Source organism: Toxorhynchites rutilus, chromosome 1 (genome assembly GCF_029784135.1).
Source record: "Toxorhynchites rutilus septentrionalis strain SRP chromosome 1, ASM2978413v1, whole genome shotgun sequence".
Classification (NCBI taxonomy): Eukaryota; Metazoa; Arthropoda; class Insecta; order Diptera; family Culicidae; genus Toxorhynchites; species Toxorhynchites rutilus.
In genome coordinates this window covers 36,484,905-36,504,508 of record NC_073744.1, presented here as the reverse complement: position 1 = coordinate 36,504,508, position 19,604 = coordinate 36,484,905, and the positions used below count along the sequence as shown (strand labels likewise).

Here is a 19,604-nt window from a genome sequence, read left to right as displayed (position 1 = left end):
AACAAAAATATTCAACACGATTGAATCAATTAAATTCATATTTTAAAACTATCATACTCAATCGTTTGATATTCACGCCAGAGATGCAATTGTCGGTCATACAAACGAGCAAGCAATCCACATTTCGCCGCTCTCTTCAAACGGCTCCGAGGTCCAAGCTGTTCATCGCACTTGACCGCCAGGCGAATCCAATCGCTTGGCGACTTGAAAGCAACTGTTTTTGTCGGTAATGATTTGCAATATTTTCGGAACCGTGTTTAGTTAAGTTTGAATTGCTCACGATATGCTTCATGTTGGCGATTCGAGCAAATGCATCCGTTTCTCTCATTTTCACGGCAATTTTGTTCTCTTCCATATGGCCGTCCTAGAAACGAATCATTGGTCAACCACCTAAAAGTCAACAGTGCATCGATCGGATGTCCACCTCAAGTCAAAAAAATTTAGATTCAGTTTTGTCGCTCAAATATGGGGATAATCTGGTTCCTGGTTGAGATTGTTTCTGGTGGCTGATGTCTAGAAGATGTCATTTGCTAGTTTTTGGCAACTTGAACTTAATAGTGAGACTTTTTTTTTATTATGTTTTCTATCAGTGATTCATGAGTGTAATGAAAGAGAAGTGAAGAGACCAAATCAGAAGTACCTTCAATGGAACAGGACCGGAAGTCCGTGAACTTGATTTTTGGGGTAGGATTACGTCTTCCGCGAACACAATTTGAAAAACGAAAATCGATCGCATCGTGAAAAATGTCCAATTTCAAACGCTTATTGCTCAGTCATTTCCTGATGGATTGATGAGATTTTTGGGTCAATCGATTTCGGCACTCCATAACAAGTTTTATTTTTATGTATATGTCATGAAACTAACTATCGTTATCCAAGCGGAAATACCTCGTTGTAATTGGTCGAAATTGAAGATACAAGCTTCCTCTTGTACTCACAATTACTACTCAGTCTTCTTCTGATGGATTTACGAGAGTTTTGCATCAATAATTTTGGGCACTCCATAACAGTTAATTACAGTGAAAATGAATAACATTTTATGAAACTACAGACATCAAAACCAAAGTGCCTGGAGAAATCGGCATTGCAAGTACATGAAAGTAGGGCGAGATTTTGTTCCCACCGAAATGTGTTCCCTAACATAGATTTCAAAACCAAGGTACCTGGGGGAAATTGACATTGCAATTATTTGCAAGTCGGGGGCGATACGATTAATTCTAGCAAATAAAATTTGAAATTGGAACTTTAATGTTGGTTGCTACGTGAAGTTTCACATCAATGACCGATCATGCATTGTGAAACATTTAGCATAGGAGTAAGTTTAAAATTTTCATAACTAAGAATCAACGTGTGCTCGAAAACGGATCATCCGGTTTAAGCCGTCTGTTATATTGTGTTCATTTTGATCTTCGGTACAACGTTTATCTTCAGTCAGCCCATCTGCTACAGCGATATCTCGGCATAATGGATCGAGGACAGGATCCTCCTCGATGAAGGTGCAACTTCCGGCATGCACTCCGTACTGTATATCTCCCCGTTCACCATAAGTCCCGCGGGAAAGATCAGCGACTTATACATTCCCTTCTCGCAGATCGTCAGCCACAAAAGGACCTTCTTCGGGAACTTGGCGTGGGAGATATATTTGACGTCATCGCTCACCACTTCGGTGGTGGATGGTGGAGGTTGTTGATGACAGTTATGAAAAAGAAGAAGAAGAAGAAGAAGAAGAAGAAGATGATCATTATCTTAATTTGTTATTTCAAAAAAATCTTTTAAATTTATAACAAAATTTGTTTGGTTTGGGGGTCGTCTTCAAACACGTGATCTTTTTCAATAGGAAGGAAGCCCAGTAGGGTTGCTTGTGTTCAAAGATCATAAAATTATATAAAAAAGTGTGTAAAAAATATTGCGGGGGACAGGGTGCCATAAAGTAGCCATTCAGGCGTAAGAGTAGTGCTGTTCTATTGATACACAACACATGTCGCTTTTTTTTGGCGTAAGAATATTCCTATTGTTCGAATGTTCACAGTTGGACTGTTCACAGCGGGACTGTTGATACGAGGCTTCCATTGTTGTGTTATAAATAGCACCAATTACCGATGCAGCAGATCGTGATGTGAGCGGTAAGGGACTGGTATTACCGTCACATGATGATTATTGCGTGAACGTAGTAGCTAGAGTAACACACAAAGATGGTCAGTTGAGGGCCCTAAGTTATAAGCTTATGATTGTTCGCTTAGTAGCGGACACGCAACCTATTAGGCTACGAAGACCCCCTATCTTTGTTTCTTGTCGGTCATAATTTCGTAATAATACGATGTTAGCAACACGATCATGTCTTGACGAAATATTTCTTAATGTTTTCGCGACCCGTGGTGTCATCATTAACACATGTTTATGACCCCTCTGGAAAAAGTTTGAGTACCACTGATCTAGGTGGATACCAAGTTATTTGAAACTTGGGACCTTAACGATAAAGGGTGTGTCACATCAAATTGCATCACGGAAAAAACGCTGTAGAAATTTAATTTTTAGGAATTATATCTTCAGCTTTCGCTTATAATCAGATAAGAGTGTATAGATCACGTTGGCCATGCTTCACTGTCAATTTTTCGTAAATTTGGAAAAATGTCGTCGAACGAAAAAGAGCGTCGTGAATTAATCCTGTGCACTCATTTCGAGAATCCGGAGTTATCACATCGGGACATCGGTAAGATGCTGGGAATCGTCCAATCCACGGTCAGCAGAGTACTAAAACGATACTTCGAGAACCTAACCATCGACCGGAAGGTGAAGAACGGCAAAAATGGATGCTCCGTCAGTGAAAAAGATCACAAGCGCGTAGTTAAGCAGTTTAGACGTGATCCGAGAAGTTCGGTCCGGGATGTCGCCAATAAGCTGAATTTGTCAAGTTCATTCGTCCAGCGGACCAAGCAGCGGGAGGGCCTGCGTACATACAAGGTTCAGAAGGCTCCTAACCGCGACGAAAGGCAAAACATGGTGGGGAACACGCGAGCCCGGAAGCTGTACACCGAAATGCTGACGAAGCCGCATTGCCTGGTAATGGACGACGAAACCTACGTCAAAGCGGACTTTCGTCAGCTGCCGGGCCTGTTGTTCTTCTCCGCAGAGGACAAATTCAGCGTTCCGGAGGAGATTCGCAAGCAGAAACTATCCAAGTTCGCCAGAAAGTACATGGTGTGGCAAGCGATCTGCTCTTGCGGAAAGCGGAGCGCCCCCTTCGTGATGACCGGCACGGTAATCGGGCAGGTTTACCTTAAGGAGTGCCTACAGAAGCGCTTACTACCACTATTGAAGCAGCACGAGGGCCCGACCATCTTCTGGCCGGATCTAGCTTCGTGCCACTATTCAAAGGACGCGTTGGAGTGGTACGAAGACAACGGGGTCACCTTCGTGCCAAAGGAAATGAACCCGCTCAACGCGCCGGAGCTTCGCCCAATAGAGAAATATTGGGCGATTATGAAGCAGGCCCTCCGGAAGAACCCAAAAGTTGTCAAATCGGAGGCGGACTTCAAGAGAAAATGGATTTCTGTTCAAAAAACAACTACAACCTGACGTTGTACAGAACCTTATGGACGGGGTAAAGAGGAAGGTGCGAGCATACGGGCTTGGGCTCGAAGTATGAATAAAAAGAAAATGTCAAAAGTTTTTTAATAGTTTTTATTTTACTGTCTAAAATTTTCAAAAGGATCGGTTTACTGGGCGAATTTCTACAGCGTTTTTTCCGTGATGCAATTTGATGTGACACACCCTTTAGGTACATTTAATATTTTAGGGTCTGAATAAGTAATGTTTTTTTCGTGCTAAGTGATAGAGTTTGTATTTATTTTTTTTAGATCAAGTTATAGCAAGTGGGCACGGAAATATTCCCTAAGGATTGCTAGGTCGTTTTCCATTAATGAGACTACTGATCTCGAGTCACAGCATGGATAAAATAAAGCTGTGTCATCCGCAAACAGTTTGGCTGTTCCTTTCAAAGGCAGGTTTCCAATGTCTTTGGCGTACATTAGAAATAGTAGAGGTCCATTGTTACTGCCTTGAAGTATGCCAATATTTGTTGGACTCAGAGTTCTTTTACCGTTATATCAGTGTTACATATTGTTGTCTACCGAAGAGATAACTACTGACAATGTCGTTCGCTATCCCGTGGATTCCATAAATAATGAGCATATTTTGGCAATGTTCTGTGATTTATCGTATCGAATCGGTGATTTTACAATCAAAAATCGGTAATTTCGGTAATTTTCATTCTCACACCATAAATAATATTTGCCTTTATGCCGCTTTGAAATATTACTCGAGAATAAAAATAAGATCGAAAATGCACAACTAGCAATGTTGCGTCGATTCTACGACCTCCGAGCTTCAGTGCAAAAATTGCTGATCGATCTAAAACGAAACACAGGATAAGCTTCAGCGATGGAGAACTGACAGTGATAAGAGATTGGTTGATGCCCTCGAACTAGTTCTGGTCGCTGTTGAACCGCTATACTGGAAGAACTGCACCCTTTATGAAGCTGATGGCTATCGGGGCCACCATCAGAAATTTCGAAGCAGCTGTTCGAAGCAGCTGTTCGATGTCCTGATTGAGAAGATTGCAGATCAACGTTTCGTATATGCAGATTTATTCGCGTATATGATAAATCATTCTGCTCGTGGTCGTGGCACAATTAATGATGACTTCGGCGTCTTCTATCAAACGTCACGGACTGTATTTACCAAGCAGGCATTTGAAATCGTTTGTTACTCGACAAAATTTGACGATTATGGCATTGATTCAATAGCTGGACAACAGGAGGCAAAAAATTCACTGGACGATGCAGAACCTGCAGAACAGTTCGGCATCAAGGAAAAACTTGAACGACGATTGCAGCAATCAAAGGTATCAAGTTCCAGCCCAAGCTCGGATTGATGAAAATCCTAAGACAAGAGTTTTCGTACAGAGGCAAATACATGACAATGGCATTCGATGCTCTTCGTACACTACGCCTAACATTATTGGATTCTGATCGTGCGTTTTCCTCTTCCGAAAATTTCGTTAATGAGATCCGATCCACATTAGAAGACGACAAAATTAACATTTTTTGTGCCTTTAAGTCTTACTTTAATCAACAAACTAAGTAGTAAAAACAAAATGTTTTCTTGTAAATTAATCATTAACAATTAAAGTGATTTGTTCAAGAAAACGGTTTATTTTAAAGTATTTTTTTGGTGGTAATTTAACCGTTTTACCGGTAATGGAATTTTTATTACCGAATAATCGGTTATTGAAATTTTGACACGGTAATGCAATCCCTAGTCGTCACTCAACAAAAATCGTAGGAAAGTTATCACTGCCTGACAATCCAATCCAGCGATAATGTATCACAAGTTACGTTGATAATGAAAATTTATGTTTCGTACTAACGAATGCACTACGGAACCGAGACAAAAATCTTGAGAGCCGTTATCCCGATAACCTCGGTGTGATATTGTGCCAAAATTGCCAAATGTATATCAACATTCAATCAAGCACCCGACTTCCTTTAACTCGCGCACAAAGATTCCTTATCGTTATCAATACGCAAACCACATCATCCCTTGCGACATGTGTCTCAGATTACCAAGCATCCATACCTCGCTATCGTTGTCACATCGGATCGATGAAGCTACGACGCTGCATTTCAGATACGGCGAACCTCTTACTCAGTCTTCTTGGGGCTCGGATGAAAATTAGCGCCAGCGGGGGGATGGATCGGTGCTGTACTAGCAGTACAACGGCAAGAGAAAAGCGTTGCGCGAATCCCGCCACGGTGAAGGCACTGCGCAGCGAATTGCGATTGCTTTCCTTTCTTTCCGTTGCTCTCCGTCTCTCCGTCCGTTGTGCGCTTCACTGAGTCGACTCCATCAAAAACAAGCGAACACGAAGTCACGTACGCCAGGAATGAGTACTGCTCGCGCGCATAAATCGTTGCAAGCGGCAGTCATTTTTGTGTACACAAACACGCGGGGCAAATATTTGGACGAAGGTGTCAGTGTGGGATTTATCAGGATGTTAGAGAATAAAATCAAGTGTGATTATTACCCTTCACTCGATCAGAGAATTAAGCTTTCGCTAATTGCAGCTTTCTTTCTTTTTTCCAGGCAATGGTTGCATGCTATCCCGGATCCGGTTCGCATTATGTCAAACACGTGGACAACCCCAACCGAGACGGGCGATGCATCACAGCGATATATTACCTAAATCTCAACTGGGATGTGCAACAGAGTGGCGGGCTCTTGCGGTTGGTAGCGTTATTTATCTTCAACCACAGCCGTATTTCAATTTGGACCATTTATTTCACCTAGAATCTTCCCCGAGGGTTGCAATGACCGGGTTGCCGACATTGAGCCAATTTTCGATCGGATACTATTCTTCTGGTCTGATCGTCGGAATCCACACGAAGTTCAACCGGCTCATAGAACTCGCTACGCCATCACTCTCTGGTATTTGGACGCAGAGGAGCGCGAATCGGCACGAACGCGATTCCAGCGGGACTACGAGAATCGATTCCACGCATGAAAATTTTTCATACCTCCGTCAAGTATCGGTCTCAGCCGGAGATAATTTTTTACCCTTACGCGTGGACAGTTCTTGCGGGGCAAGAATGGCAAAAAAAATCGCAGTGAATAAAGAGCACAACATGCTTGCTCTCTTTGCGTACTGCGAGTGTGTGCGTGGCATGTGAACGAACCTCGTGGGAATGATCGACAGAGGTGGTGGCGCGACTTCGAAAAGGTCATTAAGTTTGTGTATTTCCTTTTGGGAGACCCACTGCAAATATTAGCGCGCCATTTTGAGTAAGAGTGCAGATAAGCGCAAAATTATTGATGAACCCGATTTGGGCTCTGGCGGGGCGGCATTTATGAGAAAAACAAACAAAGAGACATAATCAAATAGGCATCTATCTTGTCTAGTTTCATTTTTTGGCCGGCTCACCACAGTCAGAAATCTCAACCCAAATAAAACGCTGAAAATAACCAAAATGTGATATTGTATTAAACATATTAAGATTTAATATGATGCAAAAATGTTGTTGAATATATTTGCCTCTATTTTGCTTTTAATTCACCATTTAATGATAGCTGTAAATAATCACTAGTTTATTAGTCAGTAGAACCACTCAAGAGTCGGCCACACACAGATGAGGAGAGTAACTTAAAAAGTTAGTCAAATATTAAATGCCCAAAGCTGCTGTTACAAACAGTTGTGCGCGATTTTACCACAGAGGAAACTTGTATCACATTGTAAAGAAGATAGTCAGAGAAACAGGTTAACTTGATAGCAGTAGGATAACATTTGTTTTTTGCCTTGTACAGAATAGGTAAGATTGAAGAAGTTTGAAAGTAAAACCAGGAGTGGATATTTTGGAAGCACCAATACATAGTTAGATAGCAAAGTTATACTACTTTTTTCGACCCACTGGGTGGTTAATTCTAGACTAGTGCATGGAAGATCACCAAGCAGTTGGAATGGTAGGAATGGCGAAAAAAATATCGCTAACAATTCATACAGTTGTCAGCGAATCACGCTGAAGACGTTTAAAAATGTTGACAAGATTATGAATAGAAGAACAGTTTTGAAGAAAATCGGATGTGACCAGATGATTCATCCGAAACGTCCTGAAAAAATAGTTCACCGATTAAAGAGGAAGGGAAATTTTCGAATTCTAAAGGGTGTGTCACATCAAATTGCACCACGGAAAAAACGCTGTAGAAATTTAATTTTTAGGAATTATATCTTCAGCTTTCGCTTATAATCAGATAAGAGTGTATAGATCACGTTGGCCATGCTTCACTGTCAATTTTTCGTAAATTTGGAAAAATGTCGTCGAACGAAAAAGAGCGTCGTGAATTAATCCTGTGCACTCATTTCGAGAATCCGGAGTTGTCACATCGGGACATCGGTAAGATGCTGGGAATCGTCCAATCCACGGTCAGCAGAGTACTAAAACGATACTTCGAGAACCTAACCATCGACCGGAAGGTGAAGAACGGCAAAAATGGATGCTCCGTCAGTGAAAAAGATCACAAGCGCGTAGTTAAGCAGTTTAGACGTGATCCGAGAAGTTCGGTCCGGGATGTCGCCAATAAGCTGAATTTGTCAAGTTCATTCGTCCAGCGGACCAAGCAGCGGGAGGGCCTGCGTACATACAAGGTTCAGAAGACTCCTAACCGCGACGAAAGGCAAAACATGGTGGGGAACACGCGAGCCCGGAAGCTGTACACCGAAATGCTGACGAAGCCGCATTGCCTGGTAATGGACGACGAAACCTACGTCAAAGCGGACTTTCGTCAGCTGCCGGGCCTGTTCTTCTCTGCAGAGGACAAATTCAGCGTTCCGGAGGAGATTTGCAAGCAGAAACTATCCAAGTTTGCCAGAAAGTACATGGTGTGGCAAGCGATCTGCTCTTGCGGAAAGCGGAGCGCCCCCTTCGTGATGACTGGCACGGTAAACGGGCAGGTTTACCTTAAGGAGTGCCTACAGAAGCGCTTACTACCACTATTGAAGCAGCACGAGGGCCCGACCATCTTCTGGCCGGATCTAGCTTCGTGCCACTATTCAAAGGAGGTGTTGGAGTGGTACGAAGCCAACGGGGTCACCTTCGTGCCAAAGGAAATGAACCCGCCCAACGCGCCGGAGCTTCGCCCAATAGAGAAATATTGGGCGATTATGAAGCAGGCCCTCAGGAAGAACCCAAAAGTTGTCAAATCGGAGGCGGACTTCAAGAGAAAATGGATTTCTGTTCAAAAAAAAACTACAACCTGACGTTGTACAGAACCTTATGGACGGGGTAAAGAGGAAGGTGCGAGCATACGGGCTTGGGCTCGACGTATGAATAAAAAGAAAATGCCAAAAGTTGTTTAATAGTTTTTATTTCACTGTCTAAAATTTTCAAAAGGATCGGTCTACTGGGCGAATTTCTACAGCGTGTTTTCCGTGATGCAATTTGATGTGACACACCCTTTATTTATATCTTTCGACTGGGATATTTGTTCTGACATATCGTCAAAAGATCTGACTAGTAGCAACAGGTCGTTTTTTGTAAACAAGTTAAATTAATTTAAATCAATAGTTGAATGAATTACGGTAGTAATTTTTTACTTCTGCTTCTGTTCCTTTGTTCGTGTCTTCAGCTCTTTATCTTTTTTCTTTTGTTTTTAATTATCGACCTTTTCCTGACCTCTTCGAAATTTTGCATATACACTATTATCAAAATGAACCGGGTTTTTTTATTTAAACGTACCGTGCATGCGGGAACCCATTTTTTGTTGGTACGACCTTAAGACGCACATCTGTCAGATTTTTATGCCATCCGATTATTAGTGTCTGCCTGTACGTCTCAATCGGCCGGAAATGTGAGCCGACAATTCTTGGATTTTGCATGATGATAGAGCGCCATCGCACCGGTCCCGAATTGTACTGAATTATCACCCCTATTCTGCATTCCGCCAGATTTGCATTTCGTTCGAGTTATAATTTCGCTTTCCCTATTTTGAACGTTTTGCCCATTCAATGTTTTAAGAGAAACAGATCGAACGAATTGCAAAAACAACTCGAACGGAATGCAGAATGGAATTTTAATAAGTCGTTCGAAATATTTCGAATCGATCGAAATACAGAATAAGGGTGTATTTGACCAAACATCAAATAAATACCATACCATACCATTTTTGTTCCCCAAGTTGAAGTTGCCTCTTCGTGGAAAGAGATTTCAGTCGATCGAGGAGATCAAAGAGAATGCGACGAGGGAACTAAATCCCTTCCTCGGCCTACCAGGGATGCATGGCTACGAAAATGTCCACGCTTGTTCACGGCAATGTTCACGTGGGCACGTGCAATGAATATTTTGAAAAAAATATCTGCTGTGTTCAATAATATATGAAATCTATGCTGCATTTCCAAGAAATTTATCCCTGTTTACCAATAAAAGTGTTGAGCTGTTTGTTAGTGCTACCAGGTCGAATATTTTCTTTATATCGTTGATCTTCTTTGCTGAGATTTGTATTTTGAGAGTAACGTATATGAACTGAGAGACATCGATTTATTTTCATTGGTTTTGAAGGATCATGTATTGCGGCAGTATGAAGACGCCAGCGAAACATGTTGAATCTTGTGACATTCTGTTTTTTAAGAACTTCCAAGGTTTTGTGAGAATGAACCACGAACAACAAATTCCTCCATAGGGGCACAGACCGTATCTCTGAAGTAGTTTCCCAAGCAGCGCTGTTCGTCTTTGTTGAAATGTAATATTTTCTGGAACACGCTTCTATTGGGTTGTCCAGAAAGTTCGTATCGCCACTGATGATTGTAAAAAATAATCCACAGTCATGCCATATTAATTGAATTTATTACGACTATCTATGTTCATGAGCACCTGATGAAACTTGGTTACGTGAAACGCTAGAATGTATGGATTTTACAATACTTGACCCTAATACATTCAATGGATCGCATCTCAATCAACGACTAGCTTTACGAACGGAATGAAAATTCGCAGTTTTGAAGCAAATCGTGGCTGGCGATCAATAAGTTAATCACAAATGTTGAGCGACAAGGAAAATCGTTGGGGAAGCGAAATGTATCTTTATTTAACAAATTACCAGTCGATAAATTTCTACAAGAACAGTTAGCAACTTAACGAATCAGCGATCAACGTTGAAAATTGACCAAAATGACGTACTCTTCCATTAGAATAATGTCAAACCTCATATTTCTTTGTCGGTCCGGTAAAAATGCTTGGAGTTATTCCACCCGCTATTATCAGATATTGTCATTTGTTCAGACGCTGGTAAAAGTTTTTCGTTGATGGTGTTGTGAAATCAAGTAGAATCATCACTTGAGTTATGATGTATTAAATAATACACTAAGGGGTTGATAGAATGACGAATTTGCGGATCAGTTAAGTGAACGGCATCAGATATTAGGCACTGACCAACGTCTACTAGCATGAGCGGCAGTTCGAGAGATGAACGAGCCAAACCACACGACACAACACAACATGTTTATATCTTAAAAACGTGATAACATGTATTTCAATTTTTGTACTCCTACTGTTTTGGTTCAATATTCAGTTTTCCCCGAAGATTTCCAATAGCTGAATACTAATACCAAGATCTTTGATTTTTTTGTCTCATTTCTTGAAAACTCAAACAGTTCAGCCAGCTTACATCGGTTTATGATAACGAAAATGGAACTTAGAAGAAACCTAACAGCGATACAAATAACTTCGCGGGTTGAGGAAAAAATCAAAGGATTAATAACAAACATCTACTATCAATAAAGCCAACATTTCTATCGATATAAAAACATAGAATAGAAAACAAACTCAGAGTGGCATTTAAGCGCAATTCAAACACATTCCCAATTTTTTTTTCAGCAAAATTTTCAGCATTTCTATTTTTTTGGTGAAAAAACACAACAACTTGTAGAGGCGTATAGAAAATGTCCACGCTTGTCCACGGAGGGGGAGGGGGTGTCCAAAATCGTGCCTTTCATTTCCAAGTGGTATGTGGACAGCCTCACACGTGCTTTCCTCTCCTGATGGTGTTTTATCAGGATTGATGATAACAGCGTTATTGTCATTTTGTAATTCGAGCGAGTGATCTGAAGTTTTTCTATAATTCACTAGCTGACCCGGCAAACTTCGTTCCGCCAAAAATTTGTTTTTTTTAACAATACCTTCAAACATTCACGTTTTCTTACTATTAGCAAGTTCATGGGTCCAATCGCAGAACTGTTCATTGATTAATCTTCTATTCGTCTCCGTTGAATTTACTTTTTACTATAAAATTCCTAATATTTCTAACAAAACTCATCATTATAATATCAGATTATTTTCAGACACAATTCTCGTTCAAGATTTTTCAACCACTTGTAAATAACATGTTTCTCCGTTACATGGAATAAATGTTTTATACAGAAAATATGATAGAATAAAGACAGCCCTAAATCGGACAATTCCTTCCTCGAGTTCTGCTCTTATCAACACGTCTGGCGATCCTTTTTTTTTGGGTATAGATAGAAGAAGATATAGGAGTGCGTTTCATCACATTAAAATCCATTTCCAGTTTCGTACAAAGATCAATTTCGTTAGCATAAACATCAAGTGGACTAACAGTCCTTGTCACTATGTACTTGTAGAACATATGTCAATTTAATTTTCCGAACTTTCCCTTTTTCCTTCAGAGTTTTCAGAAAATTTTCAATTGTCATGTTTGGCTGAAATATTTTTGGTTGATTTATGTGTAATATTTTTATGGGATCTCCTCTCCATTCCAGAGGAGAGAGGGGTGTCATACCATAATAGAAACATTTCTCATAAACAGTAATGCAGAAATTTGTGTTTCATTTGTATGGCAGCCCCCCTTAGAGAGGGGGAGAGTCTAACTACCATAGAAACATTTATTGCACCCTAAAACCTTCACATGCAAAATTTTGTTTCATTTGCTTGATGATTTCTCGAGTAATGCAGAAATTTGTGTTTCATTTGTATGGCATTTGATTGTGGTAAATGGCAAACGTAATGCAGAAATTTGTGTTTCATTTGTATGGCAGACACCCCTCCCCCCAAGAGAGGGTGGAGGAGTATCTAACCACCGTAAAAACATTTACTGCACCCTAAAATCTTCGCTTGCTAAACTTGGTTTCGTTTGCTTGATTAATTCTCGAGTAATGCAGAAATTTGTGTTTCATTTGTATGGCGTCCCTCCCCTTAAAGAGGGGGGTGGGGAGTCTAAACATCATATGAACATTTATTGCACCCTAAAACCTCAATATGCCTAATTTGGTTTCATTTGTTTGAATAATTCCCGAGTAATGCAGAAATTTGTGTTTCATTTGTATGGCAGCCCCCCCTTAAAGAGGGGGGTGGAGAGTCTAACCATCATATGAACATTTATTGCACCCTAAAACCTCAATATGCCTAATTTGGTTTCATTTGCTTGAATAATTCCCGAGTAATGCAGAAATTTGTGTTTCATTTGTATGGCAGCCCCCCCTTAAAGAGGGGGGTGGGCAGTGTAACCATCATAGGAACATTTATTGCACCCTATAACCTCCATATGCTTAATTTGGTTCCATTTGTTTGATTAGTTCTCGAGTTATGCAGAAATATGTGTTTCATTTGTATGGCAACCCCCTCCCCCTTAGAGAGGGGGGAGGGGTCTCAAACTATCACGAGAACCTTCCCCGGGCCCAAAAACCCCTACATACCAATTTTCATGTTGATCGGTTCAGTAGTTTCCGAGTCCATAAGAATCAGACAGACAGACAGAAATCCATTTTTATATATAGATAGATAGATAGATAGATTGTGCTCATTCGTAAAAGGCTTCCAGTCAACGTCATTGCGCCTGGCTTTAGACGAATTGAGGTTACTTGTGCATGTAGGAGTGAATGTTCGATGAAGTGAACGTAGCGTCATCTGTCATTCAAGAACGTGAATAAATTTGTCCTGTTTGAAAAATGAACGAAGGTTAAATTACTTGAATATTGTTCATACAAAAATACTAAAATGGCGTCTTAGAATAAGGGATGGGAATTCAAGTTGGAATCATACGTATGGTTCAAAGCCAAATTTAAAAAAAAAATACTCAGGAAAAATATTCCGAATCAGTTACCTAACCACCTGTATACAACAATATTTTATTCAATTTATGAGAAAGTTTTCTCACCAGTTTAAAAATTTCTTCAACTCTTCTGTACTCGCGCGAAAAATCGCAACTCGTGTACTCACAGACTCTTTTATATTGCTATTATGTATTTTTAGGCGTTATTGGTATTTATTCAAAGACAAACTCCCTTATTCCACGCGGCGAATGACGTGAGATGGGTCAAATGTTTGCATTCCCGTAGGCGAACGGCGTGAGTATAGTTCGTCACTAGGTGAGATTTGAAGTCGTGTCCTCATTTGTTATCGACTCGATAATCAATAGGAGCTAAAAAGTTAGGTGGCTTCCAGAATAATGTGCGATTCACATAGCACGTTACGGAGAAGAACGTCTACGCTCCGTCAACGTCTCCACCAATTCACACATGCAGTCAATGCCTCCACCAGCACCGTCACGTCAAATGCCAAACGAATGATTTATTTAATTTTATTCATGGTGTCGCCACCTACAACAATTTTAAATTGCAATGCCCTCTTTCAAATCAGCATGCCTAGAATCAGTTCTAAATTTTGAAAAATTCAATGAGAATCATTGAATTCAATTATTTAAATGCTTAAACCCCGTAGTCCGACCCTTATGCAATAATAATAATAAATAGAATAATTCTTTCAACTAGTCGCGAATGATTTTCACTCAGAAATTTGGAGCTAAGAGATATGTTAGCATAAAAAATACAATAAGTTACTTATAAAGCGATATGTTGAGGCACCACTTAGTGTCGCATTGGAGTCGGTTTTGACAGGTTTTGACCAGTAATTGGACATTTGCGACTGGGGGCGACTTTCAATGTGGGGCCATAATTTGGGCCCCGAACTCAATGTTTACAAAAATGTCCAACTAGAGGTAAAAATGTCTAATTAAACGTGTTGCATCACAGATCTGTTCAATTAGCTTAGTGTTCAGTCCGAGAAGCGCACTGAAAAGTATTCGTTTCGTAAGCCACGCCCACTTTAGTTTCGTCACAATGCACTTACCCAAATGAGGGTATATAAGAAGCGGCACCAACAGCGAAAATTATTCAGTTTGATCTCGACCGTGTGACAAGCAACAAGGAAAGGTGAACATTAACGGAATAAATAGCAGCAGAATTGAACCAGCGGCATTAGGATGTCAGCAGTAGTGGCAGAGCAAGAAAAATAACAAACAGCATTGCATCAGATCCAGTGTCACGTCAGCAGAAGTGGCAGAGGAAGAAAAGATACGAAGAAGCAGCATTGCATCAGCGGCTGTACTGCGTCAGCAGCAGAGGGAGGAATATAACATCAGCAACAGCAGCGAGTGAATTTTAGTGTATTTAAACATTCAGTGAATAATTATAATGAAAGCAGTGTAAATAAAGCATAACCCATGTCTCCATCTCGCACTACTCAAACCCAAAATCCATCAAGGTTAAGAAGAGTTTATTCAAGCATTTCCGAAAGAGTAAAAAATGCTCTTTTCAGAGCATGTAGAGAGTTTTCCATGCACGGAGCGGAGCCATTGGGGCTCCCACCCGTAGATTAAGGCGTGAGGAACACGAGGGTTCCTTCCATGCACCCGTTGTGTCCAAGAGTGGAACAACGCTTCCTACATACAGTCCACCCCTAGTTCCCAGCAGACGGAACATTTGGTCCTTCAAACCAGATTGGTGACCAGCAAAACACAGCAACACACAGATCGCTTAACAGTTACGAGCAACAAATTGGGTATAGAGTAGTGCAGTGGAACATGGTGTAAAAAAAAAAAAAAAAAAAAAAAAAAAAAAATAGAAGAAAATCAACAAAAAAGTTTTTGAAGTGAAGTTAAGAAAAACAAAAACAAACAAACATTGCTAAGGCATTTGAATAACGGACAATCATTCAAGCAAAGTGAGCAAAATGACGAAGAGAACACCAGCGAAAACATCCGCCAAGGCGGAAGAATCAAGTGTCACCGAAGAAATTGACTCGCTAATGCATAACCGTGGAACGGCTTTGCGGGTAATCAGCAGAATTAAAGATACAATCACGGTTGCGAGAATGGAGCAAACAGAGTTAACACTAGCGCAAATCAAGGTGTATAAAAGCAACGCAGAAAATGCTCACAGCAACTTCATGAAATGGCATCAGGAAATAATTACCAAACTCCCATCCGACAAACGGCAAGAGCAGGACCAACAGCACATCTCGTTTTGCGATCTATATGATGAAGTGGCCATCCATCTGCAAACATGTATGGAGAACATAAATGCATTCACCGCACCGCAGCTTCACAATATCCAACAGCCGGTCGTAGTTCAACAACCACTCCCTCGGGTCGTACCAACTTTCGATGGACAGTTCGAAAATTGGGAAAAATTCAAGGTTATGTTCAAAGACATAATCGATAGAAGCAATGAGTTACCACGCATCAAACTCTACCATCTAGAGAAGGCACTCATTGGAGATGCAGCCGGACTGATCGATGCAAAAACGATCAGTGACGGTAATTATGAGTATGCTTGGAAAATTTTGGAGGAGCGATATGCGGACAAGCGGCGGCTGATTGATCGACATCTTGAAGGCATTCTAGAAGTAAAGCGCATGGTGAACGAGAACCACATCGAACTTCAAGGAATAATAGAAAAATTCGACTCCCATATTGAAAATTTAAAACACTTGGGGCAAGAACTCACTGGAGTGTCGGAAAGCCTTGTTGTATTTCTCATTTCACGCGCTCTGGACGGTAATACACGAAAGCTGTGGGAATCGACGATGAAAAAAGGTGAGTTGCCCACATATCATCGAACAATTATCTTTCTCAAGGAACACGCTTCGGTTCTTGAGAGATGCCGGAAATCTACTACGCATTCCGAACCTCAACGTGCTACTGTGAAATCATCATCATTAAGAGCAAATGCAGCAACGTCAACATTGCCAACAAATAGTTGTGAGTTCTGTAGCAGCAAGCATTATTCGTTCCAGTGCCCAGAATTTAATGGGCTTCCGGTGAAGCAGCGTCATGAAAAAGTAAAACAGCAAAACGTGTGCTTCAATTGTTTGCGAAGCGGACATCGGGCAACTAATTGCCCATCTAAGAAGACTTGTTCGAAATGTCAACGGAAACACCATACATTACTACATCAGGAAGGACACATCACAACCTTCGAGACTCCCCAGGACAACACTCCAGTCAACGCTTCTCATTCCAGAGTTCCAGTAAAACCACAGCTTCAGACAAGTCAGGTGTTATTACTGACTGCTCTAGTCGACATCATTGATCGTGACGAACATCCTCATCAATGCAGAGCCCTTATCGATAGCGGTTCACAGGTCATAACCAAATCCATGGCTACAGATTTAAACATTCAGGTAGAAGAAGTGAATATTCCTATTTCGGGTATTGGTAGCACAAGAACCACTCTCAAGGAGAAAGCAATTGTGCAAGTTCGTTCGAAATGCCGAGACTATTCTTTTTTCCTACATTGTCTGGTGGCACAACAGATAACCGGTCATATCCCCGGCAAGTCTATTAACATTGAATGTTGGGAAATCCCTCCAGGAATTGATCTCGCTGATCCTCTTTTCCATCAATCTGGCCCAATCGACTTATTAATTGGCATGGATCACTTCTATGAGTTGCTCAAACCAGGGTATCTGAAGATCTCTGAGAATCTCCCTGACATGCACGACTCAAAATTAGGATGGCTGTTGGGTGGAAAATTTATCGAAAATGCATATCCATCAACAGTTTTACAATCACATGTCGTACATTCAGATCCACTCGGAGACCTGATTCAAAAATTTTGGGAGACCGAGAGTATTCATCCCGAAACAGAAACCACATCAGAAGAAGAAATGTGTGAACAGAACTTTCAAACTACACATAGAAGAGACGTCTCTGGTCGATATATTGTTGAGCTACCGTTAAAAAACAACAACATCCAGTTCCCTGACTCACGCTCGTTAGCCCTACGCCGTTTTTATTTACTTGAAACCAAACTTTGTCGACAACCTGAGCTAAAAGCTCAATACGATGCATTCATTGAAGAATATGAAGCTCTCAATCATTGCAAAGAAATACAGGAATCGGAGGATGCTCCAAATTTACGAAAATGGTATCTTCCTCATCATGCCGTAATTCGCCCTTCCAACTCAACTACAAAGTGTAGAGTAGTGTTCGATGCATCAGCAAAGGTGAGGGGATGTTCGCTTAATGATTGCCTAATGACAGGGCCTACAGTGCAATCCGATTTGCTATCAATAGTTTTACGATTTCGTAGATACAAGTACGTTCTTAGTGCTGACATCGCCAAAATGTATAGGCAGATAATCGTGGACCATACTCATACACCGATGCAGCGAATCTTCTGGAGAAAAGACCCTAATCAACGACTACGGGTATTAGAGTTATCCACTGTTACATACGGAACTGCATCAGCCCCCTTTCTTGCAACTAGGGCACTTTTACAGTTAGCTCGTGATGAAAGCGAAAGATTTCCACTTGCCTCTAAAATCATTGAGGATGATTTTTACGTTGACAATACATTGTTTGGATCTAATAACTTTCATGAAGCCATGGAAATGCAAAGACAATTATGTGGGCTCCTACGATGCGGAGGTATGCATCTTCACAAATGGTCATCCAATGATTCCCAGCTTTTAGATACAGTTCCACATGACGACAGAGATACGTTCATCTCCATTGGAGATTGTGGTGCCAATGAAGTTATTAAAACGCTTGGCTTGATGTGGAATCCTCATACAGACGAACTCATATTTGTAACACAGAACTTCGAAAATATTGAACATCCAACAAAGCGACAAGTACTTTCAGTCATCGCCAGAATATTTGATCCAATTGGACTGATATCTCCAGTTATTGTTAGTGCAAAGATTGTTATGCAAGATTTATGGAAAGAACAACTAAATTGGGATGACGAATTGCCTGAACCACTTCATGAGCGATGGAGGGAATTTCAACTTTCTCTAACAGCTGTTTATGAAATTCGCATTCCAAGATCAGCAATGTGTTACAATGCAATGTCATATGAACTACACGGATTTGCCGATGCATCACAAGTAGCGTACGGTGCATGTGTTTACATTCGTTCTGTACATTCGAATGGAACTGCTAGCACGAAACTTCTTAGTAGCAAATCAAAAATCGCACCAATCGCCCCATTGAGTATCCCAAGAATGGAACTTCTTGCAGCATTGTTACTTTCACGTCTAGTAACCAAGATAGCTAAGGCAATGAAGTTAAACTTTAAGTCAATCACCTTATGGTCTGATAGTCAAGTAACTTTGGCTTGGATTCGCAAACCTTTGAATAATCTTCAAGTATATGTTCGAAACAGAGTCAGTGAAATTAACTCTAACGACCATTATGAATGGAAATATATCAGCAGTTCTCAGAATCCAGCGGATATAGTGTCGCGAGGACAAACAGTTGCTAAGTTAGCTACAAATAATATGTGGTGGAACGGACCGAAATTTCTCCAAAACGCAACGTATCAATTCGAAATCCCTGAGACGCTTTTAGATTGCGATATTCCAGAATTAAAGCCAACAATATCAGTGCATACAATAATGAAGTATGCAGAGTTCAACGTCCTCACTAAATATGAATCATTCAGAAAAACGCAGCGAATCATAGCATACGTATTACGATTTATAACAAATTGTCGCAAAAACCGAAACGAAAGAACAACGTCATTGTACCCTACCATCCTCGAATTGCGAAAGGCAATGTATAACATAGTGTGTGCGATACAATCTCACGAACTCTCCTATGAAATTGAGTGTGTGAAATCAGGGGAAAACAATCATCGTCTCAGCAGTTTGAAACCATTCATTCAAAATGAATTACTCCGTGTGGGAGGACGAATTCACCGAGCAAGTCTTCCATACGATGCAAGACACCAATTAATTCTGCCAGATAAAAATGCAATA

The 19,604-nt window shown here is 40.8% G+C and overlaps 2 protein-coding genes across 2 annotated transcripts in view; both read left to right on the top strand.

Annotated features, from left to right (window-relative positions):
- The window catches only part of LOC129762611 (hypoxia-inducible factor prolyl hydroxylase), a 29,427-nt gene extending 21,798 nt beyond the window's left edge, over positions 1 to 7,629 (top strand). Inside the window, exons 5-6 of the mRNA XM_055761046.1 lie at positions 6,145 to 6,284; positions 6,349 to 7,629. Of these exons, the coding sequence (XP_055617021.1) occupies positions 6,145 to 6,284; positions 6,349 to 6,562 (354 nt within the window). The 3' untranslated portion in view covers positions 6,563 to 7,629. The remainder of the gene's footprint in view (positions 1 to 6,144; positions 6,285 to 6,348) is intronic.
- Positions 7,630 to 14,745: 7,116 nt separating this feature from the next.
- On the top strand, positions 14,746 to 17,265 carry LOC129780320 (uncharacterized). The gene is made up of 3 exons (XM_055788448.1): positions 14,746 to 14,770; positions 15,490 to 17,096; positions 17,212 to 17,265. The coding sequence occupies exons 2-3, from the start codon at positions 15,570 to 15,572 to the stop codon at positions 17,263 to 17,265; spliced, it is 1,581 nt and encodes a 526-aa protein (XP_055644423.1). The 5' UTR covers positions 14,746 to 14,770; positions 15,490 to 15,569.
- The last annotated feature ends 2,339 nt before the right edge of the window (positions 17,266 to 19,604 follow it).

Excerpts from the sequence above, each read along its gene's own strand:
- LOC129780320 (XM_055788448.1), top strand. The coding sequence starts at position 15,570 with ATGACGAAGAGAACACCAGCGAAAACATCCGCCAAGGCGGAAGAATCA. Across the intron at positions 17,097-17,211 it reads AGGAGAAAGCAATTGTGCAA|GAATTGATCTCGCTGATCCT; the intron begins GTTCGTTCGAAA and ends AAATCCCTCCAG.